The sequence below is a fragment of the Drosophila persimilis genome, unplaced genomic scaffold (genome assembly GCF_003286085.1).
Source record: "Drosophila persimilis strain 14011-0111.01,24,50 unplaced genomic scaffold, DperRS2 tig00000900-arrow-arrow-pilon, whole genome shotgun sequence".
Lineage (NCBI taxonomy): Eukaryota > Metazoa > Arthropoda > Insecta > Diptera > Drosophilidae > Drosophila > Drosophila persimilis.
Genome location: NW_020825369.1, coordinates 140265 through 167382, shown reverse-complemented (window position 1 = coordinate 167382; position 27118 = coordinate 140265). Strand labels below are relative to the sequence as shown.

Here is a 27118-nt window from a genome sequence, read left to right as displayed (position 1 = left end):
AAAGAGAGAAAGAATACAATACACAAAGAGGAAAGAAGGACGGTAGGGAGACGAGCGTTAATTTTGAATTGTCTGCCCGCCGCCTGTAGGCTGTGCAGTGCAGAATGTTGTCCATCCGCTGCGTACGGCTGCTGCCCTGGGGCCCGAATCCGCTCCGGCCGCTCCTAGCCAAACAAATCGATGTACCTGTCGTCCATCAGCGTTCCTTCACAGCCCTCTCCAGAATCCGCACACGAGTACCTGCTGATGTAATCGCTGGAAGAGCATGTGGCCGTCGAATGATCAGTGGCAAGACGGGCGAGCCCCTGACACTGCTCCTTCATCGCTGGACGAAGCTGGCGTGGAGCAACATGTTCGGCAAGTACCTGCTGGTCACAAATGTGTTGGGCTCCGGCCTGCTCATGGTCGTGGGCGATGTGATTGCCCAGGAGTACGAGTATCGCAGGGGACTGCGGCGACACGATCGCTATGATACGGATCGCATGCTCCGCATGTTTGTAGCCGGAGCACTGCAGGGACCACTCCACCACTACGTCTACAACTGGATGGATCGCATTATGCCGGCGCGCACCATGAAGAACATTGCCAAGAAGATACTCATCGACCAGCTGGTCATGTCGCCCGCCTGCATTCTGATATTCTTCTACTCCGTGTGCTATCTGGAGGGTCAAACGCTCGAGTGCACAAACAATGAGCTGATTGGGAAATTCCCCTACATATATTTGCTGGACTGGATGACCTGGCCGGCGGCACAGTATCTAAACTTTCGTTACCTGGACACCAAATATCGCGTTACGTTCGTGAACATCTGCACGGCCGTGTACAATGTTCTGATTTCCTACATGAAGCATGACTTCGGTATACATTTGCCGCTGGAGCAGGAAACACAACCAACATTCGTTGAATCACTCAGCCAGGGATTAAGAGCGCCCCCGGCAACAGAACCAAAATCGGAAGCAGACACAGCAAACGACAAAGCCACACCGAAGAAAACGCACTAAACACCTTAGTACTTTTTGTGATATTGATAAACGATCCAATCTAAATTCTTAAGTCTACGACGACTATGTGTAATTATTTGTGCACATTTGTTTAAAGAAAAGAAAGAGGCTATTAGTAAAGCTAAAAATATATATATATTCCCCCATTATTATCTCATCTAGTCGCCTGCCTGTCACATTACTTGATCTCGATGGTCTCCACGGGTTGGATGCCAAAGATATGCTGTGCCAGCATTAGCTGCTCCTGGGTGATGAAGTTCGCTAGGAGTGTGATGATATTCTCATTGCAGCGTGCAATCTGTTGCCTGGTGATGGTCTTAAACTCGTCCCTGGCGCCCTTGTCCGCTCCCCGAGTGCCGATGCGACGGGCCGGCGCACCAGCACTGGCCGGCCCACCGCTCGACACACCTGTGGGTGAACCAGTTAGCTCGAAATTGGAATCCTCCACCTGGGAGTTCCATATGTGCGAGAGTTCCTCAATCAAATCGATGCCAATGATGTAGGTGGAAAGGATGCGCAGATTGAACGACTTGCGTTGCTTGATCACGCTGAAGATCTGCTGGGTGAGCCGCAAGTCGTTGAGAAGATTCAATTGCTGCAGCACCAGGAGATCACCAAGCAGACGATCCGAGCAGTTGGGCTCGTATACCTGGCGGCTGATGCGACTAATGATGGCTCCCGTGCAGTATTGGACGAGGGCGGCTCGAGTGAGGGGCAGAAAGACCATGTGACGATGACCCTTGAGCGTCATGTTCTCCAACAGATGGCCATTTGTGGCGGGCAGCTCGCCAATGATCTTCAATATGCACTGGAAGCCCTGGAGCTAAAGGGGAAGGAGACAACCGTGAGAAAGATAAGCCTCCAGTTTACGGGAAACGATCTACTTACAGTCATGCTCCCCTGCATTAGATTGAGACTGAGGATCTGCAGGCTCTGCACCAAACTGCTCTGGGTAGTCATTTCCCCCATCAGTTTGTTGGCCTCGTCGCGATGGCCAAAGTAAATGGCTAGATCGAAGAGGAATCGCGATATCCATGGCGCCAGCGGCAGGGCCACCATCAATTGGCTGAAGTCCCGCTGAAATTGATCCGTGTTGAGCAGCTGCCAGCACTGGGCCGCGTGCAGAAAGGCATTCGACAGATCCGGACTGATGGGCGTCGTCAGCGAGAACTTGGGCGGCTCCATGGTCTGATCCTCAGAGCCGTCGCCATCTGGCGCCCACTCAATAAAGCCTTCGACCAGCACATGACTGACGTCCGCATCATCGATGCGCAGTCGGCAGTTGCGTATGTAGCCATGCAGCGAGTAGATGAACAGGGTGGTGGCATAGAAGAGCACCTTGGAGCTGCCCGGTGGACTGGCGGACAGGATGTCCACCAGCTTCTCCCAGTATACATTCTGGCTGCCCTGCTTACTGAAGGGCAGGAATGGTTCCCAGCCCATCATCTGGCCGCAGAGCATTAGGACTTTGAATATAGTCTTCCAGGGGTCCGTAGGTTCCGTTTCCGAGTCCATTATCTGACGCAGATAATACTCCAAGGAGTTGGTGTAGAGCCTGCAGGCCAGCACTGGTGGCAGCTCGGGGGGCTTGTGCTGTATCATCGGCAGCACATCCTCGACCAGTATGCGCTGATACAGATCCGGATCTGTTGTCATGCCCTCGGCCAACAGCTCGAGGAGACGCGGAGCGTGCGTTGTGACAGACTTGGGGAATTTCATAAACATCAATATATAGATGCAGATGCACTGCTCCAGATCGTCGCCGCAGTGGTTGATGGTATGCATGAATATGTTGTGCTGCACATCGGGCGTCAAATGCTTGTACATCTTCACAAAGAACTCTTGCTCCGGTGTGTTCTCGCTCTCGTTCCTTAGGGCATTGGTCAGGGCGTTTATTTCCTGCCACAGCTCTGTATGCTGATTCGGAAAGTTGGTGGCTCTGCAAGCCCATTCATTTGATTAATATTGCATTGATTTTATCTTATTTACTCACATGACACTGAAACACTTGGCCGCCTCCTCGTAGTTCTTGCCATCGCGCTCAAAGAGGTACGCCTCATACTGCACATTGAATGCAGCAGGATACAGCGTCTTGGCCGTGATTATCCAGGCCTTGGCTGCACAGGGATCCCTCTTTCGCAGGCTCTGCGCCTGCTTAACCATGTACAATTCGTTTTCCTCGTTGTTGCGCATTATTTCTTATTTTTTGTCAACAAATCATTTAGCCGGCAGTAGAAGTGTCAAACCATCGATAGTATCGATACTATCGAGCACAAACAACACAGAAAACAAAAAAAAACGAAAGAGGATAGTCGTTCTTATTGTTCAATTTTGATATTCCGTCGAATATTATTAGCTAGATAAAACAATTTGCCATGCCCACATAATTTTATACGATTTATGAATAAATTTTGTACTTAACTGGCTTATTCTAAATACTTGCTTTTATTGGATTTTGTCTAAAAAAAGGTTTTGGCGAAATAGGTCAAACAAAAGAAGGTTTTAGCGAAATGGGCCAAAACAAAAAAAAGGATAGTCGTTCAGATTGCTCAATTTAGATATTCCGTTGAATAATTCTGGCTAACTTAAACCCTTAGTTCTGCCTATATAATTATAGTTTATTTTCCTGTTCTTAATTAATCCAGCTATAATTCATATATTTGCCACTAACCAACACAGCTCTCTTAAGTATTTTACAACCCTGGCTAATCGATAGTCGATAAGTGGCACAGCTGATGCGAAATTTATATATTTTTTTGTTTGTTAACTTCGTGTGATTTTTGCAACTAAAACTAAATATACTAAACAAATTAAATGAGCAACGATGATGCGGTCAACGTTGTGAAATATGCCGGTGACCAAGCGAAAAGCGATAATTCGTGGGCCTACGCGCGGAAGTGAGAGATGATCAATGCAGGGATGCTGATCACATCGCTAAAATCTTTTGGATATACAAAACAAAAACTATTCGTCGGAATCAATGTGTGTATAGAGGAGCAGACAATTTCCCTATAAATACAGTCATGTCAAACAGTTGTGTTCATTCTAATTTGGAAGGAAAGACTTGGTGCACACGCCAAATATTTATGTTGATACAAACGTAGCTTGCTGATTTTGATTGTCATGCTGCTAAGCAATGACATTCCAAGAGTATAGTCAGAGTTGAAGGAACCAAATTCGTACGTAATAAAAATAGAATGTCAGAAATTAAAACAGATCCCGCGACCAGAGAAGGGCCCTCAACATCTGGGACACAGCAGCAGAAGCAGCAACAAGTGTCTGCACCGGGCACCGCCAAGCCGCCAGAACACGGTGGGTATTTCATATTGGTTATCTATAGGTAGTATTTACACTGCACTCACCTCTGGCAATTCATCGATAGCGAATGTTGCGAGAATGTTCTAGCAGTAAGAAATCCTATTGTTTAATTTATGATACGTAAGTGCATATGTATGTAGAATAACTAATTCCAACGATTTGTCTTACTTTCGCTGTCGCTCAACTTAAAGAGTTTCGTATTTTTAGTTTTTAGCTGTAACAGTATACTTTGCGTAACGGTATTTACCGGACAGTGTTGCCACACATACCATAATCGTAAATAATTGCCCGCGATTTGAGTTGGTTTCGATTTGAGTTTGAGTTTCGTTTCGTTTCGTTCCGTTTCCTGTGTGTACATATATATTCGTTTGTAGTGTAACATGAGAATGAACTTTTGAGTTATTGCATCCATCCCGCACGCAGCAGGTTAGTTTCTCCTTGTAATTTTCATCTTTTGAATACCAATCCAATCAAAAACACAATCACCCACTAACTAATCTTTGAAATTCTCATAGAGAGCACCCAGAAATAACATATTCAACAAAAAAAAACCAATCAGACCGAAGTTATTGAAAAAAAAAACCTCATTACAGCGGCTGGGACCAAGAGATGGCCGCTGGAGCAGATCCCCAAGGAGAACAAAGAGCCTCCTCTCGACATCGAACATGCCACACCGGAGGCTGTGCCGCTGCATATGCTCCAACTGCTGGACCAATGCAAGGGCGAAGTTCCCAAAATCTCCTCAGCCGAACTTATGATGCATCTCATCTACCTTGTGGCCCTGGAAAGCGGCTTTGTGGAGAATGAGACCTACAACCAGACGCGCCACAAGCTTAAGCCGGTGCCCTCCTTCAGCAGTTTCCATGCCGGCAACGTGCGGATTCTCAGCCTCGAAACGATCCACTATGTAGTCGGATTCAACGACACCATGTTCACCATTAAACTGCGCACGCTTCAGGACAAGCATGCGACGGAAGAGGCCGCCCTGGTTGTTGCCATGCAGTCCACCCTTAGGGCCGTCCACCTCGGCGATGAGCTGATGGTTAGCCTCAGTCCCCCAGTGTCCTCCAAGCTTCCGGGCTATAGCATAGCCCTCAGCATCGCACGCTATGTCCTCAACATTCAGGCGAAAGGAAAACCGATCTTCAATCGCTTTCGCAAACTGGACAATCTCTCCTACCTGGTAAAGCAGCACATCTTTTATCCGATGCGCACCCAGCAACTCATGCAGGTCAATCACCAGCTGCTGCCCTCACTCATGGGCATGCCCGAAGAGCTCTACGAGAAGATATTTCGGCATCTCAGTCGCAGTGAACTGAAGATAGTGGCAAAGGTTAACAGTCATATGAATTACCATACCAAAAGGGTACTGCAGCGTTTCCATTCAAAATTCTCCTAAATTATCAGTTAATTTCTGTGAAATGAATCTTTTTTTTTTTTGGTGTATTTGTAAACATTAAATATATTTAGTGTTTAAGGCATAAGGTGTGGTTCTGTTTAAAGATCTGGATATATGTATGTACATATACATATACATAATATGTTAAAAAATATGTTTAAAATTGCAAAACAGAAAAGACCTTTTAAGAATATATATTTTGGGAAATAAAAAACCAATGTAAAAAGCATTCTCTTATACTTATATCACCTTTGAATATGTATGTTATTATTTTGCACCTTTTATCCTTACCGCCTGCATGTTTTTGTGTTCTTTTCTTTTTGCATTTTCCGTTCAGTTGTGGAGCCCACAACGCCATCGGCTGAGTCATGTGATTCCTATAATATATTTGAGCCATCGCCGACACCAATGCCATTGGACTGCATCAGCATCAAGAGCAGTGCCAGCAGTTATTTCTACGATCGTGATACCATAGGTAAGTGTGATCTGATCATATGCACCCCTCTATGTACCCCATGTACGCGCGTATGTATACCGGTGAAGAGAGTGCCTGAATTGAGTGTGAGAGAGGGGTAAACGCCCCTAGGCGAGTCGGCCCTTAACCACAGAAGTGCAGAATGTGTAACAAGCGGCTCCAGCCGCCAGCAGGGAAAACACTCTCAGGAGCCGCACCTCCCACGCCCCACGCCCCACACCTCGATTCGATATTTTATGCGCACGCAAAATCCGCAAAACCCACGCGAACGACGACACCATCCAGAGGACCCCCTTTTGAAGGACCCGACCCATTGGAAACTTCCCCTTTTGTGGGTGGGATGGCGATGGCATCCACAATTTGGCTTTCTACCTCGTCGTCGGGCATCCAGCGACACTTGCTGCTCTTTTCTGGGCTCCTATTTCGTGTTTATATTACGATATCGACTTTCTCGGTGACCTTATCACTGAAATAATAAAAATAAGAACAGCAGCGGGTAAAAGGCAAGCCCAGCATCCCTGGGAAAGTCCCCACTGCACTTTTCTGCGTACCACCTTATGCTTTTGGGGCTTTCCCTTGGGTCCTGTCGAAATTATCCTGCTACAACTTTATCAAAATAACGAACAACAGTGACAAATGCATAAATAAATTATAGCAACAACAAAAGGAGAAGCATATTCCTTTGGGTCCCCTCTCTCTCTCTCTCTCTCTCTCTTTCTCTCTCTCTGTCTAGCTCCATCTCCCTCTGACAGCTTCACAATTTTATTTTTAAACATTGCGTCTCCTGAAAAGCTCTCGAGAGTAAAAGCTTTTGTGGGCTGCTCTTGAACGGGTCCGTCCTCGTCCTCGTCCTCGGCCCCCAGGAGCAGCTGTTTGCCTCGGCTCCCGCCCCTCGCGTCCGCCCACAATCCCGATGGTTGGGTGAACGAACCCCAGCGGAGTTCAGTGGGCCGCATGCATCTCAAGGGCACAGTGGGCATAGGAACCCCTTCAAACTCGATTAGACTTCAATTTTGGGAAAACTGGTTATTTCCCGAATTCAATATTTAGCATGGTCTTAATTGCCGCTGATAAAACGCTGTTGTGAGGAATCACTACCTTAGACTAATAAATGGTATCTTATCGCCAGTAAATGGCCTAAAATAATTATCTGTTCAGTTATGTATATGCTTATTTCGCTTAGCGGCATGATGAATCGCTTTCTGTTTTATTGAAATGCATTCGAATTTTCTAGAATCGGTTATGAATCAGTTTTTGGTTGGAATATCGTCTGAAACACTTCCTGTAATGGACTACAAATATTCTACTACTCTCAGAGCATACATCAAAGTCTGCGACGCAATTATCATATCTTATCTCTTTCTAACACACACATTGCCGCACAGGAACACGCTCAACGCGTGCTCTCTTCCTCTTTTCCCTTTTGATCCTCGCTGAGCTAGTCGTCTCTCTCTCTCTCTCTATACGCACTCTCTCTGGTCCACCGTCTGTCTCATTGTTGATTAGCTCACGATGATATACAAGGTGATCCGCTCCCGCAACGCACTCTCTTTTCGGGTCCTATTTTACTCAGTACAATAGCAATCCTCGTTTTGGTCTCTTTTTCATCAAATATGGCGTCAAAGCGCTGAGCGTAATATAAGACCCGAAAGAGAGTTATCGGACCACTTTATATAAGACCATGGACGAGAATAAGCTGGCAGAGCAATGGGAAAGGCAGTGGACATCGGAGTGGATATCGTATCGGAGATACTATTGGAGCGTTGCGGATAGAATAGACCCTTGCTGTGCCACCCCAATCAATATGATATTTTCGATGGTAGTGTTTCAGAGTAAGAGTTCGTAAAGGTATTTTATTTGTGTGTAAGCCTCCGCCATCGACATAGTGATCGAGTGGAGGCACCAGCGTTGCGTGCAGATCGATTGGTGGCTCCCAAATAGCGTACGGATCGAGGGATGCTGAATTCAGCGCGACAGTTACCAAGAGAAGCAATTGCTTTCTCCTTCTCTTACCTTAGTAGGGGATTTTCCTTCTCTGGATTGCAGAGTGTGTGGGAATAGTGTTTGTAGTTGGATCTATTGGATCTGTAAGGCACAACGAATGTACATATTTATGTTCGACTGAAGGCGGTTTGTGTCTCGATGGACAAAATAGAAGGCTTCAATCATAATCTTTTTCAGTGGAGTTTTCATTTTGACCGACGATAAACACAGTAAATTGTAATGGCCCGCTCCCTCTCTCTCCCACGCATTCTTCCTCGTGCAGTGTGCGCCCTCTGGCGGGAGCAGGTATAAATGTAGAGCCGCTGCCCTTGCCGCAGCCCTCTACGTTCCCGCTCGTTAGGAATCAAATGAAGAGCTTTTTTTAGGTTTGGAATAAATATATGATGAATTTCTTTGAGACCTTAAAGTCTAGTATAAAAGTTTAGCTACTTATAATTTTTGCATTTACGATAATATTTTTCCTATTGTTTATTATTTGTTGAAAATCTCCGTATGCAGTGCTTTCCACAGTCACAGATTTGTCCCACTGTGCGGGGGTCGTCACTGATGTTAAACTGTGCCAAAGTTTTCATTGCTGCGTCTCTCTCTGCCTCTCTCTCTCTCTCTCTCCATCGCTCTGCCTTCGTGTTTTCTGTTGTTGGCATTACTTTTACGAGTATATTCGCAACGGTAAACAGAGCCCAGGCCAAAGCCAGAGTGGGGAGGGGGTGGCAGAACATACGCTTTTGGATGGGATGCAAGTATAAACAGAAGAAGCTGCAACCCATTCCACACTCCCCACAGTCCCCACAGTCCCCACTCCCCTCTCTGTCACTCTCGCTCTCTCCCTGTTGCTGGAACCGTTATCTGTGCTTTCTCTCGCTCTTTCTCTGGGAAACTCTCTCTCGCTCTCGTAGTTGATTGCGCTTTTGGCAGCAGCAGCAGCACCAGGCTACAGGGACGAACAGCTTTTTCACAGGATAACAAAGCTCCGTGCAATCAGTCGTCGTACTTTAGCTTAACGTCTCTGGTCGGTTGAAGCGGCACTTACTCCCCACTGGAGAGCCCTGTCCCAGAGAGTGCCAGAGAGAGAGATTGCTCTCCCTCGATATACCGTGCCGTTCGTGTCCGTTCGCTTCGCGTTGATTAAGGCCTCCTGGCTGTTGGGAAGTAGGTCTCCGGTGCTGACACACATACGGAGTGGCCTTCCCTCTCTCCCGCTTTTCTATAAATAAGAGCATCCGTCCGTCCGTCCGGCCGTCTGTCTGTCCGGGCCAGCCATCAGCTGGTTGGACCCTGAACGCGTACCGCGACACTTCTCAATTGCTGGCCAATTTGGCCTAAAGACGTGCGAGATGGCTTAATTGGAACGCCAAAACCCTGGCCCCGCGCGAGCTCTGTGGCAAAGCCAACCCCATTGTGATTGTCGCGTCCTTGGCACGCGGAATGCCAAATGAGCTGAGGGGAAATTCACGTACAGAACAGAACAGTTTTCCCTCAAGCTGGATTATAGCGGAGACAGCAACGGACCCTGGGAGAAGCAGACCCAGAGCCAGAGCCAGAACGCAGCACAAACGTGTGGCAGCGGCAGCGGCGGTGGCAGTGGCGGCGACAATGTTGCAACAGTGGCAGGCAAAAGCAATGAACAGCTGCAGCATGATCTGTTGCAGCAGCTGCAGCAGCAGTTTCAAATGGCCGCCGTGCACCAGCAGCAGCAGCGACAGTTGCTGCAACATCAGCACTCACATCCACCCTTTCAAGCCCCCTTGCAACAGCTGCCGCAACAGCATTCGCATCACTCGCAGCAGCAGCAACAGCAGCAGCAGCAACAGCACTCCCATCCGCAGTCGCATCATCCGCCGTTGCAGCATCACCTGTCGTTAGGTGGCGCCCCAGTGGGCTATCAGCACTTGCAGATGCAATTGTTGCAGCAGCAACAGAATGCCACAGCCACGCCCACCGCCCGCCATTGTCAGTACTCGACACCGCAGCATCATTATCGCTCGAATCCCGGATCCGCATCCGCCACCGCCTCCGTCTCCTCCACGTCAGCCACATCCGTGTCAGCATCCAATGCGGCAACCATTCGACGTCGCACCCTCAGTCATGTGGCACGTTCCTATTCCCTGTGCACCTCCACAGGTGCTACTGCAGCAGCCGCAGCAGCAGCAGCAGCAGGAGGTGGGGGCGGCGGTGCTGCCTCCTCGGCTGTCACTCTACCCACAACATCGACGACCATCACATCATCGGCATCCTCGTCTGCAGCAGCAGCAGCAGCAGCGACCAGTGGCAACCATTTGAGCATCGGAGGGCATCGCCACCACAAGACGGGCATTATGGTGGCCGCCTCCCGTTGTCGCAGCCCCATAATGCTCTGCCACAGCCACAGCGACGGGGAGTTTCCCATGTATCGAGGTGAGTCCCCGGGTTCCGGGTTCCGGGTTCCGGCTCGGAAGCTGCAGGACATTTTGATAGCTTAATTAGGTGCCACCCAGCAGGGTGTCCGTCAGTCAGCCGTCTGATGCAATTGCTTGATGGATGCAACAGTTTGACAGGACAGCAGAGAATTGGGTTTTGGATTCGATGAGGGTATGGCAGATACAAGCCGGGAATGGGATGCCACGTCTTCCGGTAGTTTTTGCTTGAATTTTACCTCGTTCTCTGAATGATTCGTTGTATCTTTTGTATTGCACATACTCCAAGGGGAGTACTACAGGGAAGCACCCTTAATATTCTTCAAAACTATCTCAAAAACCAGCTTCTCCTTTATCTCCAATAAAGTACTCTTACTGCTTCAACCTATATCTATTATTTCTAGTTTTGCATCTTATAATCCCCATGGAGGGCACATAATCTACCCAAATCTCCCCAAATATCTGCCACACGAAATTCCCTTGGGGGGGCAGTGCTATCCCCAAAAGTGGCCAACAATTATGCAGAGTTCAGATAGTACAAACACGTCCAATTATTGTGTAACCCGCTTTAGCCACGTTTTCCAATCAGTTCGTAATCCCCAGCACTGGCCAATGCGGCACCTAATTTTCCTTTTCATATTTCCATACATATATCCCCAATTTGCGGAAAATGAGCATAATCCCATAGAAATGAGACTGAGACTGCAGTGCACTACGAGTATCCATTGAAGGGCTTATGCCAAATGCCAATTTCTCTCTCTCTCTCTCTCTCTCTCTCAATGAATGTCCTTTCTTTTGAATTTTCCCTTTACCTTTTGCTTTGATTTGGCGTTTTTTTTTTTTGTTTTGCCTGTCGTCTGGTGTGAAACTTAATTAAATTACAGCTTGAAGAGGATTTTCCTCCGCTCTCTTACAAGTTCAAAGCGCAATGTGTCTCTCTCTCTCTCCCTTGCACACATGTGTTGTCTGGTCTAAATGTGTCTTAAATGATGGAATCGATTTGGTAACATTTGATGAGCTTGTCTCAAAGGCGACAGCTGCAAGAGGCTCCCGGTCCTTCACTCCACTCCACTCCACTCCACTCCACTCCACTCATGAGTGGAGGTCCTTACGACATTGCGGGTGTTCGCGTGGAATCAAATTAGCTGAGGGCAAGGGGGAAGGAAACCAACTTTCTTGTGTCGTAAAATGTTCTACAAAATGTTTTCCCAAACACACAAACAAAATGTATATCCCAAGTGGAAATGCATGAAAATTTCATTCGAAACTTGTTTTTTCTTTTTCTCATATAAAATTTATGATTTTCTTTGTTATTTTTGTTTAAATTCTTTTTATGTTTATTATGTACAGTTGATTTTTGGTTTTTATGGCAAGAAAATGTGTAATTTGAAGTAAACTTAAACTTTTCTGGAAAATATAAAGAATATAAAAAAAAAAAAAATAATACTTAAAGATCTAGAAAAGCCTTAACTCATGTTCTCCAGAGGAATAATATAGTCTTAACCGATGAAATGCCTAAAACTGATTTATTGCTAATATTTCCTTAATTTTTCAAACTTTTTTGTTATAACTTTTCCATTTTTGATGTGTTTTCTGGAAACGATTCAGCTTCAATCGTCTGAAATAAATACGCTTGGCTAGTTTTAAATATTTCACACATGACCTATCGTACTGAAAAATATTGGTAATATTTCATTAACATTTGCAGGGGTCTACATGGCTCCTACGAGGGTTTTTTTCTGTTTCTGATGTTTCTGCTGTTTCTGATGTTTCTGATGTTTCTGATGTTTCTGCTGTTTCTGCTGTTTCTGCTGTGTGTTTTTCCCCTTTTTCGTTCTTTTTTTTTTAGTGTTTGCTGTCAATATGGCGCCGTTTATGACAAACTGTGCAGCGATGGCGACGACAGCTTCCTTTGCTTTAATCACACATGGACCGAGGCCCAGGCCCAGGCCCAGGCCCTCTGCTTTCTCCGCTTTCTCCCCCTTGGTGGATGTGTGCACACATGTGTCGAAACATAATGACTCCATGGCGTCTCTTTAGAGCTCGAGTTAATGTTTCGCGTATTGATTTCGCAGCCCTTTCGCCTTGGCAACCATTCGAGTCCAAAGGGTGGGACGCTAGGGGGGACATGTGGCAGGGCAACAGCATCCGCATCCGCATCCGTATCCGCAGCAAGTTGGCCAAGTAATTAAGGTTCTTGTAGCGTTGGCGGTTGCCTCTGCGCGATGGCTCTCCTCTCTCCTCTCGCGTTGGTGGAACGTGCACAAAATCTAAATTTAATTTGCAACTTGTGCCAAGCGAAAGGAAAACACGAATTAAATGAAATATTTGTTGTGCATGAGTTTGCCATTGACGTCATTTGTTGGTATGAATGGATGCGATCTGTGGATGGATAGTGGAACAGATGTGAAAGATAAATGGACAGATGCAACGTAAGATAAATGGAATCGCTTTACAGATAAAGGGGCACTAAAGAATGCGGAGACTCCAACCAAATTTTGAAGATTTTTCCAGTTGATTATCTACTTGAAAAATGGAACCCAAAGGAATGCTAAAATTGTCTCTTACTTTCCCACAATCTCTTGGGCTCTTCAAAATCAATTTTTCCCACCAAATTGAATTGAAAATTTCGCTTTTTTCTGTGACTTTGTTGCTGGCCAAAAATGCAGGCCAAAAATGTTCTTCTTGGTTTTTCTTTTTTCTGGCAACAAATTTGACATTGAATTAAGGTCTGGGCTTTTCTTTCGGGGTTACGCTTTTACCGCTACCCCCTGGAAAATTACCATGAAAATGCGCAGCGTTGGGGCAGATTATCTTTATTTTTTTGTCAGCAGTGTGTGTGTGTGTGTGTGTGTGTGTGAGAGAGTCCTTGAACCTTGAGGACCCTCTAGCCGCAATTGTTTTTCTCCACGCGTCTGCTTTTCCTCTCCACAACCACTTGAGTTTTTCCCCAAAGTCACATCAGACAAAACACAAACAAAACCAAACAAAGGAAAACCCACAAATAAAATGGAAAAAGAACGCCGGATCTCGATGGCCTGAGCTTTTGATACCCTTAAAGATTTATTGGCCTTATGAATGCCATTTGTTATAGTCCTCAGATTTGGCTAAAGATCTTTGCAACTACTTGGAGCCGCAGAATATCATAGGAGGTGGTGAAACCATTATTCCTATGACACCTATAGTTGAGCGATTTGAATGTTCTTTTTACTAGTATTTCTATGAAGATATAGTGCTTCGATTTTGGTTAATTTTAACAGAGCTTTAGATCTATATGTAATAAAGAAAAATCAAAAGTTTCAATGAATTATCTTGAGAAACAAAAGAGTTCTAAACACTTTTGAAACGATCCTACCCCACGGCCAGGGTACGCCAAAGACCAAGCCAAAAGGTGGCCCAGAACAACAGGGTCAGAAGAGACAGTCGAAGGGGGGGCTGCCGACCACAAATGGCCAACTTAAGCCTCAATTTGGGTTCAGGGGCGTCATGGGGGGGGCCATCAGACGACACGGCATGGGGGAAAGGTAACATTACTAGTCGGTGCGACTGGCTTTCTGTCAAATTGCCTGGCTTAAAAATGTAATGCTCTTCGCTTATTCGAAAACAATCAAAGTTCCGTTTTTGTAGGCTCCTTTCCCCCTGGCCCCCTGGCCACCCGTCTATCAGTATTTTCTATTTGCATCATCGGCTCGGTTCCACAGGGCGGTTATTTATTTATACGCTTGACCCGGTTACCTCATGTCCATGATGGGATATCGCCCACATCCTTGCTTTCCTTCTGCCGCTGCCGCTGCTGCCGCCCTCTCTCTGCCCGGGGCTGCTTCCTTTTCCTTTTGGTGGCCATCATTTGCATTTGCATTGACTGCATTCTGGTCATGTGCTGCAGGTAATTGCATTCAGAGCCCTTAACCGCAGTACCGTGGCACTTGAGAGCAGACCCGCCCGCCCACTGCCCCTCGCGCTCTGCTTATCGGAGCATCGCGAGCGGCAAATGACAATAAATATAGCGGCCACTCATACGCCATGTTGTCCCATGTAATTACCGCTCAACAGCCACACGAACGTGGGACCTTCGGGGAGGGGGGGGGGTGAGAGCATTTCCTATGCAAACTTTCAGGTTTTCCGACTTTTTCGTCATGGATCACGAGCCAGCGACAAGTTTTCATTGGCCAAAAGTTAAGCGAAAGTTCTTTTGAAAGAAAACTTGAAGTTTTCCCCAAAAAGAAGGGGGGGGGGGGAAGCCAGCCAATGACAGGACAGAAGTTGCTCAACAAATTATAATCATAAAAGGGATGGCAGGAAATGGGAAATAATTTATAATTTATTGGAAATTCGGGCTAGATTGGGGGTATTCATGTTGTCTTCGGGGCCCATGTATGACCCACAATGCGTTAACCATTCTATTGATTTATGTGGGGCTCTATGCTTCGCTGTTGCCATTCTTCTGGCCCGGCGACCTTCGCGGATTCTTCTTTGACCAGAACATGCCTCACAGCCAGACAAAGGCAGACCAGACCCCAGAGAGGGAGCGAGAGAGAGCCACCATTGTCCGAGTGCAACATTCACTCACATTCCTGGCCATTGTGACAGTTTTTTCTTGTATTTTTTTGGCCCGCGTTTTGCAATTGATTTTAGTTGTGGCCGAACCTCTAACGGCAGTGGTTGAGCAGCAACCTCCTCTTAAAGAACTACACAAAAAATAGTAATATAAATCGAATAAAAATCGATTATACGCCACGTTGAACGCAGTCAAAAGTAAAGGAAGAAATTTTGTTGTTGTTTTTGTTGGTGTTGGTGTTGGTTCGGTTTCCCGCGAATTCAATTTAACGCCAGACTTGAGTTTAACGTGTGGGATAAGATATCAGATATCAGAGAACAGGAGACAGCCCCCAGAGGAGGAGGTGCAGGGGCAGGAGCAGAGGCAGCAACAGTAAACGATAAAAGGATGGATTGCTGCTCTTGAAAGAACGATGGAGAGGGCGCTACAGTGAAGGATAGATAAAGAGCTACACTGAAAGACAGAGAAGCAAAGACACTGAAAGAAAGAGAAGCAAAGGCACTGAAAGATGGCGAAGCAAAGACAGTGAGACCCTGAGAAGGAGCTACACTGAAAGACAGAGAAGCAAAGACACTGAAAGACAGAGAAGCAAAGGCACTGAGAGACAGAGAAGCAAAGACAGTGAGACCCTGAGAAGGAGCTACACTGAAAGACAGAGAAGCAAAGGCACTTAAAGACAGAACAGTAAGGGCACTGAGACCCTGAGAAGGAGCTACACTGAAAGACAGAGAAGCAAAGACACTGAAAGACAGAGCAAGAGCCACACTAGAAGCTATAAAAGCTCAGAGTGCCTCCTCCTCCACTCAACGCCAGAAGAGGAGCCTCTCACTCTCACTCTCAATCTCACTGCTTGCTGGAAAAGAAGGCCCTGCGATTGCCTGCCCCTCAACGATTTGAAACGATGAATTGCCTCTTCAATTGAGTTGCCATCGAAGCTCCTATTTAGCTGTCAACACGCTCCACCTACCAGCCTCCGACTCTAGAGGTCCAGCCCAGCTTCCTTTCGACTCGACTCGACTCGACTCGACTCTCCTTTTGGGCTGGCAGGATGTTTCGCAAGCGAAAACAACAGCAATTACGACTAAAGCCCCGACCCGGCGAACGGAAACGGAAATTGTTGTTCTGCATTTTTAACAGAGGTTCGTGCCCGGGAAAGGGTGAGGGGTGGGGGAGGGGGGGGGGGGGGAAAACTGTTGTTCATTTCCACAACTCCACTCACACTCGCTGGCAATGAATTTTTAATGCGTAGGCGTTAACCCCAGGACTCACAATTACACATGCCCCCCACTTCAAAGGATACAGAGAGAGGGCGAGAGGGCGAGAGGGAGAACAAAAAGAATCCTTGATCCCATTTTGCCCGAAAAATGGCAACGAAACCCCGTTTTTCGAGGCATAATCACTTGTTGAGTGGCTTGGTCCTGGGCTCCCCGTCTCCCCGTCTCCCTGGGAGATGGCTAATAGTCGAGCAATTAATTTGAACCCCCCCCACCCTCCTCCGTTCCCCGCTTTAGGGCCATCATTAATCAGCGGGCAAATTTGATAAACGCCATGATTTAATCATCAATTACAGCCAAACGGAAAAGCGAAAAGTTTACCATGAAAATTTATGAAATTTCCCCCATTTTTCCAGGGCAAATATTTACATATTTTATAGATTGATTGGCATGGGCCAAGCCCGAGGGGAGTATTTTTTTTCGTATGGATTTCTGGTTGATTTAATAATGCATTTTCCTTGCATGAGATATCCTTTCGATTATGCCACATTCTCTATCGCAACTCCTATTTAGGAGTGTATCTCCTGTCTCGTCCTTTCATCTTTTCTGCTCTGAGATTTCGCCTCGATTGCCCTTCAATGTCTGGTAATCAGGATTTGACTTGAGTTATTTGCTTATTTCTATGGCATCCACAAACAACGACACAAAATTCAAAGACAACATTCACCAAAAAAGACCAACGATGTGGCCAAATCACATGCCCTGCCACGGGCTACAAGGACTTTAAGAAGTGCTTGGACACGGTGTCGGAATTGTAAGACAAAACCCTGGAATCTGGACAGTATTTTATCGGTTTTCCACCAAAGAATTCAATCAATTCTTGGCTCTTTTTGAGGTGCATTTCATAGATATCTCAGGAAACCAATGCCTCCCTGAGCCTTGGCTCTCAAAAAAAGGTGTGGTCTAAGAAAGGATTCCCAAAGGAACGCTATAAGAATGGCATTATATTAACCATCTTCTAAGGTCTCTCCATTCTCCGCCTTCTTATGGGCATAAGGGCCCAATAAGGGCATCCCTGCATTTGTCGTATCTTTATCCCTCGCTCATTTTCTATTGGTATTTACCCCAGGGTGAGGGATTTTCCCATACAAACACTTGACTTTATTTAACTTGAATTATTCTTTCAATTTCTCATGCCTGAATCTCTCTCTCTCTTTCCCTCTCTTTCTCCCTATCTCTTTTGCAGGTAAGTCTGACATTGATGGACTACATCCAGCCACACAGCCACACACATGAGGATGATAATGAGGCGAAACCGAAGGGCGTGGGCGGATTTTCCCAAGAAAAGCGGCTGTGAAGGAAGCAGCGTGGACTTCCCCTGAAATGTATGCAATGACTTTTGACATTCGCCCACTTTCCAGAGACATTTGGCGTGTGTGGGTGTGGGTTTACTTATGCGTGGGATTTTATTTTCTTCTAAATCGGGGCTCTATCGAGGCGCTGGCTGTGGCAAGAGGCGCCTGCTTGCTCTCTGGAGGCGCTGGCTGTGGCAAGAGGCGCCTGCTTGCTCTCTGGAGGCGCTGGCTGTGGCAGGAGGCGCCTGCCTGCTCTATCGAGGCTCTGGAGTCGCCTCCTCCTGCTCTATCGAGGCTCTGGAGTCGCCTCCTCCTGCTCTATCGAAGCTGGTCCAGGAGGCGCCTGCCTGCCTCTTCTATTAAGGCGTCAGCCCTTCCCCTTTCGAGGATGTGGTAGGCGTCATCGCCTCTGTCCCTATAATTCTGTGGCAGACGCCGCCTCCTCCTCTATCCAGGATGTGGTGGGCGTGTTGCCAGCCCTCCTCTAGCCAGGATGTGGTAGGCGTTGCCTCCTGTGGCTTACCGTCATCCCACCTCGATGCAAATTAGATTTGGATTTGGAAATTCCCCCTTCCCCCCACCCCCGGGCCACCGCTCTCTTTTTTTATACCACATATCTCAAAGTTTGCTCCACGCTTAATGCCAGGCAGGCAAAAAAAAGAGGAAAACGAACAATTTCCACATGGTGGATGACGACGCCTCCTGCTGATGACGGCTTTTCTCTCTATCCCCCCCCCCCCCCACCCTTCCCCGCGCCCCACTGTGGGGGGATTTCCTCTGCACAGTGGGATGTCGGGAGTGGGAATGAAAACACAGTTTCTGTTTGTTCTTGAGGCAAAGAAAAACAATGGGATAATAATGGAAAATTAAGTGAAAAGTTTATTGGTTTTTCTTCTGGGTGGAAAAGGAGTGCTTTTGGGTGTAGAATTTAAGATTATAAATGTGGAAAATGGGAGTCAACATTCTTTGTTCCATGCACCGTGTGCAATGGTGTGGGTTTTTCCGAATTTCCCCCGAATTTCCCCTGGAGCTGGCAATTTCCTTGCTTTTCTAAATGCATTTTCCTTTGCATTTATTTCGCATACAAGCCACTCGTGTTTATGATTTTCTTCTTTACGCATTCATCATTTTCCGCGCAGTTTTCCTTTTTCCTTTTACCGTTTTCCGTTATCATTGCGACCCAATTTTCCTTTTCGCTGGCATTTTGAATGCTCCTTTGGTTTGCTTTACTTGCATTTTGGCCAATTCGAAACCACAGTGCCACAATGCCACAATGCGCCTGAAAGCATGCCACACGCACACACACACACGCACACACACACACACACACATATGCAATATGCAAATGGCGACAGCGACTAAGAAAAGAATGGCAGAGGGGGGTGCCGGCGAGAAAAGATACCGACTGGAACCTGAAGTAAAGTCCATGCAGCATGCAGCATGCAGCATGCACCCTGCCACTCCACTCTCCCGCTCCCGCACTTAACCCATTGCGTGCTTGGGACAACATGCGGCATGCAACTTAGTTGCCATAATTTGCACATTTTAGCAAACGATGCATGTGCCCCCTCCCCCCCCCCCCTCGTGCTGTGTATCTGCCACTTGCCACATGATATACGAGGCGAATGCTTTTGATAGCTGGAACGGAAATTGCAAAGCAAAAACCAAACAGCTAATTCGTAAATGTTTTAAACTCTCTTGGCCCCCCAATCCCCTGTCCCCCACTCAAAGCAAAATAGTTTTTGGGGGACTCTTTGGATAGGGAATTATCAGTTTTATTCGTTCATTGGTCTGTCATCAAGGATCGATCGTACAGTGGGGATCCATTTAACGTCTCAGATACAGAGAGCTGTAGGGATATCCGGCGCTGTAGGCATACGGCGAGGCGGCATACACGCCGCTGGTGTAGGCGGCGGTGTAGGGCGAGGCGTAGGCCGCATAGGGCGTGGCTGCCACATAGGGCGTGGCCGCCGTGTAGGCGGTCAGGAATTGGGGCTTGGCGGCGGCCAAAGCAACAACGGCGAAAAGGCACAGAGCGAACTGGGAACAGATAAATGGAGAGATGAAGAGATGATCCTGGGGCGGGGGGGGGGCTTCCTTTCGGGTATCCACTGGTCTACTCACAAACTTGAACATCTTGTGGGGCTTGTGGGGGCTTGTGGCTGCTGGTGGAACAGAAACTGATATGATTTACCAACCCCAAAGGTAGTGGCTTTTATAGTCAAAGTTTGGCTCGGCCGTGGGGGAGGGAGGAGGGCCGGTAGGTCACACTTGACCGTGGCACGTTCCCTCCGTTTCTGTTTCTGTTTTGGGTAGGGCGGGGGGGGGTGGGCGTGGCTCCGTTTAATTTTGCTTTTGGCCCCCAAAGTCTCGTCTTTATGGCTGCCTTGCGATTCGTGCGTTGCATCGCTAATAGAGGTTTCGTTTACCTAAGCTTCGAGGCAAGTATCTGTCTATCTGTCTAACAGGGGCTGGGGGGGGGGAAGTATCTATTGTGTGAAACGGAAGCAATCCGAAATTCCCCAAGCCAATGCCATTTGACCTTTGGCAATGTTAATTTGTTGAGACAATTATCGTTATGACTGCAGGAAAGTGCCTTCCCCGAGTTCCTTCAATTCCGTAGTCTTGTTTTACCAACCCCCAACCCCTCTGCCCCGCTTGCCCCAACTGTTCTTCCCGTTTTCTCCGCCATTCTCCTCGCTTTCCTTCACTGCATTTCCTTTGTCCTGCTGCAGTTCTTTCTGTTGGGGATATTAACTCGTCTTTTGGTTGCCCTTTAAGCGGGTTTTCGTCTTTTATCTACCACAACCACTATTTCGTATAGCTCTCATGGTACAAAGCCCCCCATAACAATCAATCAAATCTTACACTTTTCAACCAATTCCAAGCATAGAAATAATGACTATATTCGAGGGTATCCGTACTTCGTTCTCTGATAAAAAGTTTCCCTTCTACGAGGATATTTTCCTTTTTCTTTGTTCCAGTTTTCATTCCACAAAAAAACATTCAATTTGTCAAGTTGTAAAATTAAAGCAGCTTCTCTCTCTCTCTCCCTCTCTCTCCCTCTCTTTGTTCGTTCTTCTATTGTTGCAGTCTGTTCTACGTCTCCTTCTCCTCCTTCTCCTGCATCTTCTTCTACTCCTCCTTTGGCTGTTGTGAATTTTGCATCTAAAATACAATATAAATTAAGTTGGCAGCTCTCTGCCATTGCAATGAATGGGCAGCTCTTTTATCAGGATTCTCAAGTTAATTTTCTTGAAGGATAGTCGCTTGGGGGCGGTGCATTGAAGATGCTAGTGATGATAGTGGAATAGTGGAAGCAAGGCCCTCTATTTTGTATACCAACTAAATGTATCTTTCAGTTAAACAATAGATGAGCCCCTAAAAAAGTGTTAAAACTGTTCATTTTTAGCCATTTCCCTCAAAAGATCGCAAAACTACAGTTTTAAGATCTCCTTAACAGTTGCACATTCACTTGGATTCTTTTTCCACGATTTCTATGAATATTCCCTCCAGAATATTTTGGAAATTCCCTTCGAATCCGCTCGACAACAGTTTCAAATTCTTCTGAAGCTCGCGCCCACAGTTTCAAATTCATACAAATTCTACTGATCGCAGTTTAACAAGCACTTCTATGATAAACACTTTCTCCAACCAGACACTTTTCATTCTCAACACCCTTTCAAAAACTGTTTCCATACAGTTTTTTATGCTGCGACACAGTTTTAAGTTTTTACAGTTTCTAATTCACTGAAACATTCTTCTCGCATGCTATAAACAGCAGTTACTCAAAAACGGTTCGTACCAGCTCCTAAAAAACTGTTGTGCATTTTGCTCTCTCGCTCTCTTTCATGTTCCTGCTCTCTTTGGACTTGCGCTCTGCTATGCATTTGCCGGCATTTTTGGAAACAACAAAACAAAAACACAAGCAACATTCCTGCGCCGCCGTTATCCCGTCCCCCCCTCCATCGACACACAGCTTTAAGTTATTTTACAGTTTCAGAGTACCGTCTGACGAAACATTTTACTCCCATGCTATAAATGACACTTACTCTAAAACGTTTCATGCCACTGCAGCGCTTCAAAAACTGTAGTCAATTTTACACTCTCTCTCTCTCGCTCTCTTTGATGTCGCTGCTCTCTTTGGACTTGCACTTTGCTATGCATTTGCCGGCATTTTTGGAAACAAAAATACAAACAACATTCCTGTGGCAACGTTCCCCCCCGTCCCCCACCACATCGTGGCACCCCCTCCCGCCAACAGGGAGCATAACTAAAGCCAGTGATACTTCCGTTCACAAAAACAGTGCAAATATGTTGTATTTGTTTCCGTCTATGTGATAGTCCACTGTACTTATGCACGTATGTGTGTTAGTGCAAATGTAAACCTAAATAAAATGTGGGCCCAAAAATAGGAGACGCCATCAGCCACTTTGGAAAATTCTTGAAGAGCAATTTTTGGTAAAAACTTAGAAGAGATTTTCCCTCTTTTGTTTATGGTATTTCCCTGTGCATGTGTGTGTGTTTGTGTTTGTGGAAAAACAAGGCAAAATTTGCTTTTAAAGTGTTTTGTTTTTTCTTTCAACGATTGCTTCATGGGATTCCGGTGGCCGCTCCCAAGGGGAGGGCTATGTTTTGTTACAGTTTGAAAATGGTTGATGGCAGGGAGTGGCGGGGAGGGGAGGGGCGTTTAGTGCTTGCAAAAGCAAAATATTATTTGTATTTATCTTTTATTTTACTTTGGTATGCAAATGGATTTTCAATGATAGTTTCGACATTTTCCAGATACAATTTCCATTCCATTTCCAAGTTGGCGGAAATTATTTTTGGGGTATGTTGTGGTTGATGCTGGGGAGGGGGTTTCGATTGCAAAGGGGTATGGAATAAGCCAATAAATATGTGAGGTTGAAGGTTCAGAAGTTTTCCAACGGAAAAGTGTCTTTGATAGTAGTAAATAAAAATATTTATTGGCCTTATTTATTGCCTATATCTCATGGCACAGCATCCATTGTTCGCGTGGTTCAGTGGCAGAAGAAAAAGTTCTGTGCATGATTTGGCCAAAAAAGTCAAAATTTTGAAATGGAACGGGCGACTGTGAACTGGTCATACTAGAAATGGCCAAGACTACGGACTTTAAAGGCAGCCCCCGTATGTATGAACCAGAAGGAAGAGTTTGGAAGTTGAGTTCGGCTGTTACACTTGTTTTGAATATAACAGTCTGTTTTTTTTTTTTTGTTAATTTGAACCCTAGTAGGCCCCTCCAACAACATGCTAGCAACATACTGCATGCTGCTGGATACATTCGGTGCGGCTGAACTGAATAGGTTCCACAATTTTCAAAAGAAAACCCGCCATACCGAACTGTTCTGGGCTATGGAAAGGTATGGATCCCAGGCAAAAATGGTTCATCAACATTTCAAGGAAACACGCACCTCACCTCACCGTGCTTGATCAATAATATGCTGTGATTGCTTAACAGCCGTGTAAACATTCACGATATGTTAGGAATCGGGGTGGATTTTACCGTGTATGCGTTGGATTTTCTGGGCCGTTTTGCTTTTTGTCCATACCTTGCCGGCAACATGTTTTCTACAGTGAAATGGACATTTCGGTATATTTCTGAGAGTCTGTTATCATACAACATGGTATGTTATGCAAAAGGGGTGGACTTTACCTTACATGTGTTGCATTTTCTTGGCCGTTTTGCCTGTTGTCCATACCCCGTTGTTCGCGATTTAGTAGCGGGGAAATTTTACAAATTTTACAAGATCAAATAGTATTATTTTCAGCGGTTTATTCAAGCTGATGACCTGCTAAGCTCGTTTTTGCCATCAGTGTATTTTTTAAGGGAGACGGTATATTTCGGTATATTTCTGAGGGTAGACGCTCACAATGCGACGAAAAAATGAGTCGTAATTTTGAATGGGCTATATAAAGAGGAATGAACAACAGGTAAAAACAGCCAAGAAAGATTTCAGTGCTGGTACAAACCTCACCTCGCCGTGTTTTGACGAGCAATATACCTTGAAAACAAAAACGACGATTTTGTTTCCAAGGTATATTGGGCAAATAGGGTGGATTTCACCTGGCGTGCTTTGAATTTTCTGGGCCGTGTGGCCTGTCGTCCATACCATTTTTTTCCTCCCATTATGTAGCAAATGTGTAGCTACCGTGTATTTGCCATGTAATGAATTGAGCAAATGTAAATTAATCTCGCAATGTTATCAAAATATCAAATTTTCCAATTTTTTTGAACTGAGCGGTTGCTGCGCGTCGTTACCGAATTAAGTAAATTAAGTAAGAGCAGCTTTTAACCGCACGGAATTCTGTCGTCGTCGCGCTGCGATTGCGTTTGTTGTGTGCCGACAGCTTAAAAAACAAAAAAAAAAAAAATAAATAAAAATTATTAGTTTGAATTAAAGTTAATTTCACGGCTCAAAACAAATTTCTAGCCAACGGCAAAAATTAGACGCGGCTTTGTTTTTTTTAAGTTTTTTCCGCATTTTGCGTTTTTGTTTTGTTTTAGCGGCGCGTCGCTTGGCGTGTTTCATTTGTTTTTTTTTCTGTTTGTGCGTGAGTGTGTGTGAGTTAGTTGCTCCAGTAAATTATTACTATGTAAAAGAAAAGCAAACAAACAAACATACTGCGAATTTGTTATTGCAGTCGCCCCAACAAGTGTAAGTGCAAGAAGTGTTCCAAAAGAATGTGGAAAAGAAGAAGAAAAAGCAACGATATCGCAGTGCTGCCCTTGAGTGAAAGAGAGACAGCAAATGCTGATCAGTTTAACATTTTTCATCAATAAAAAGACCAGAGGAATTTCAAACACAAATCGAAAAACAAAGTGCAAAAGGCAACAACAATAAGCTATACAACAGCCGCGCGCGCCCAAAAAAGGAAAATCCGGTTTTACAACTTCTGACACAAGCGGCGTCGCCGTGACGCAGCAGCTGACGTCGTATTCTCAGCCGACTGCGACTGCGCTGCCCGCTCATTGCATTTCGATGCAGAAAGAGACTATTTTTTTTCTGTGTATTTCTTTCGAAGATTCCCTTGGATTTCCATAAAACAAATGTGCTCGAACAGAAAAGACTGTGTGTGGTGTGGGAATACAAGAAATATGAGAAAATATGGTAAATAATAGGCAGAAACAATTCTGTGAGCCAGCCGTGGAGGTGACGTTAGCGTCGGCGCTGGCAGAGGGGCCCAGACAGGTGTGATCGCATGCCCAGCAACAACAACAACAAAAGCAATAGCTACAACTGTTATACCGCGGCAACAACAGCTGTTATATATTTGTTTTTTTTTGTTGTTATACAGAAACAACACACGTGCGGTTTGGAATGTATTTTGTTTGTGAGAAAAAACATGAAAAATTCAACAACAAAAAGTGAAATCAATAACAAAAAATCAAGAAAGAAAGAAGTGGCGGAGAGCCATAAAAATATCAATAACAAAATGAGGAAGAGGAAAGAAAGAGAGAGCCATACAAAAGCATAAACAAATAATAACAGTTAGGCATGGCTGAGAGAGCGAGACAGAGTGTTTTTCCTGTAGTATAATTAATTTCCCTTTTGCGAAATTGAATTTTTACACGAAAAAAGAAACAAAGTGGAAAAATGTACGGTAATCGTTTTCTGTGCGTGCCTTATCTTATCCGTAAACACCGTTAATGATGGTGCAATCCATGGAATACAGAAAAAACCCGTAACAATTGTTTCCTTATCGAATAGTGGGAGCGAGCGAAAGAGAGAGAGAGCGAGAGCATGCGATAGGAAGAGCTTACTTCATTATTTCTTTCCTTTGCTCCTTCTGTTGCGGTGTGGAGCCCAACAAATATTTGTATCTACTTACAATGTTGTCTAGACGGATTCTCTGTGCTCCGTGCTCCTCTTGCACTTGCTGGGCGGAGGATGTCTCCTCCTCCTCCTCTTCTTCTTCATGATAGTATGTCGCCTCCGCCTCTTCTTACTCAGAGACTGACTGCTTGCGTGTGTGTGTATCCCAAGAATGGAGAGATTTTTAACACCCCCTAGCTGCTTCTTTCTCCTTTTTACTACTTTTGGCTGTGCTCCACTCCCCATCTCTCCTATTCTGCCCTCTCCCATTCTGCCAACGACTTTCGACCCCCAACATAATCCCGTTCCATACAACTTTTCTCCCCCTCCCACCAGCACACAGCACAGCTTCCCCCCCAAAGTTGACGGCCCAAAAGCCACCCCCCAAAAAAAGAAAACGCATTCTCTCTTTTATTGCCTTTTGCTGTTCATTCTCCATCCCGCTGGTGCTCGTGCGGCGGCGGCTGCTGCTGCTGCTGCGGCGCTGTGCTGCTCTTACTCTTGTTGTTGTGGGCGCCGTTTGCGCGAAAATTTAAATTTATGGGAACATACTGAACGCACTAACTGTGACACCCCCTCTCTGCCCACTCCCCCTCTCATCTGTCTGTCTCTCTTCCGCCTTGGGGAACAGAACTTTTGCTGCCTTTGGACTCTGCCACCAACAAAAACAACAACTACTACAATGAGAGGCTGTCGTCTCTACTCTCCTCTCCTCTCCTCTCCTCTACTGCTTCTGCTGCTGCTGTTTGTCCGTTGGTTTTTACTGTCTGCTGCTGTATTGCCTTTGTTGTATTTGCTGTCTGCTGCTGTTTTGCTTTTGTTGCATTTGCTGCTGATTTGTTGGTGCATTGTAGACAGCGACAGAGAAAGAGAGAGAGAGAGAGAGAGAGGGAGAGCGACACACGGCACAGACAGAGCAGCGGTTTCCATTTGCTGTTTCTTCCTCTGCCGACGCTGCAGCCGCCCTGTGTTCCATTAGCAGCAGCCGCCACCCCGAACACTTGTATTTGTGGATTGTTGTGCAGTGTAAATGACGGCACAGTGGGATGGCATGAGCATACAGCTGGCAAACATTTCTCAACCATATGGTTGCTTAAAGTAAATTATAAGGCACCTTCATCCCACTGTGCTGTGCAAATGTCGGCACAGTGGTTTCGGAATTAGCCTGGGAACCTTCGTTAATTTGTTTTCCCTGAAACTCCCTGCAGGCCCAGACATCTGCACATGCAATTATGTCTTTCCATTTAATTGCGAAATGAAACACCTGCATCCCACTGTGCAGAGACTCGCTTCGTAGCGGCAGCGGCAGCAGCAGCTGCTGGTCAAAGAGTTTATTGTTGTTGGGTTTTTGCTGATACTTCTGTTACTGCGGCGGCTGCTGTTTGCCTCTCTCTCTCTCGTTCCCTCGCTCCCTCGCTCCTCTGCTCTCTTTGGCTGCGCTCTCTTTGAGCAGAGTTGTTCCTGCGCCTGCTTCTGCTGCTGTTGTTGCGTTTACATATTGGCAGAGACGCTTACAAAAAATTTTTGTTCGAACTGAAACAAAGTTCTGCTTCCTCTCTCACTCCT

The 27118-nt window shown here is 45.9% G+C and overlaps 5 protein-coding genes across 5 annotated transcripts in view; 3 read left to right on the top strand and 2 right to left on the bottom strand.

Moving 5' to 3' along the window:
* Window positions 1–9: 9 nt before the first annotated feature.
* Window positions 10–1162, top strand: LOC6601965 (mpv17-like protein 2). Its single transcript, XM_002026959.2, has one exon. It carries the CDS (start codon window positions 105–107, stop codon window positions 999–1001), a length of 897 nt encoding a protein of 298 aa, XP_002026995.1. The 5' UTR covers window positions 10–104; the 3' UTR covers window positions 1002–1162.
* On the bottom strand, window positions 1011–3223 carry LOC6601944 (integrator complex subunit 10). Its single transcript, XM_002026958.2, has 3 exons — window positions 2995–3223; window positions 1890–2940; window positions 1011–1824 (listed from the first exon to the last, which is right to left on the bottom strand). Exons 1-3 carry the CDS (start codon window positions 3192–3194, stop codon window positions 1180–1182), a joined length of 1896 nt encoding a protein of 631 aa, XP_002026994.1. The 5' UTR covers window positions 3195–3223; the 3' UTR covers window positions 1011–1179.
* Window positions 3224–3788: 565 nt separating this feature from the next.
* Window positions 3789–5823, top strand: LOC6601943 (protein nutcracker). Its single transcript, XM_002026957.2, has 2 exons — window positions 3789–4313; window positions 4913–5823. Exons 1-2 carry the CDS (start codon window positions 4199–4201, stop codon window positions 5716–5718), a joined length of 921 nt encoding a protein of 306 aa, XP_002026993.2. The 5' UTR covers window positions 3789–4198; the 3' UTR covers window positions 5719–5823.
* Window positions 5824–19484: 13661 nt separating this feature from the next.
* Window positions 19485–19853, bottom strand: LOC113566768. Its single transcript, XM_026993821.1, has 2 exons — window positions 19842–19853; window positions 19485–19757 (listed from the first exon to the last, which is right to left on the bottom strand). Exons 1-2 carry the CDS (start codon window positions 19851–19853, stop codon window positions 19545–19547), a joined length of 225 nt encoding a protein of 74 aa, XP_026849622.1. The 3' UTR covers window positions 19485–19544.
* Window positions 19854–24310: 4457 nt separating this feature from the next.
* LOC6601946 (neurogenic protein mastermind) overlaps window positions 24311–27118 on the top strand; it is an 87616-nt gene continuing 84808 nt past the window's right edge. The window contains exon 1 of the mRNA XM_026993817.1: window positions 24311–24394. The gene's annotated coding sequence lies outside the window, so the exon portion shown is untranslated. The remainder of the gene's footprint in view (window positions 24395–27118) is intronic.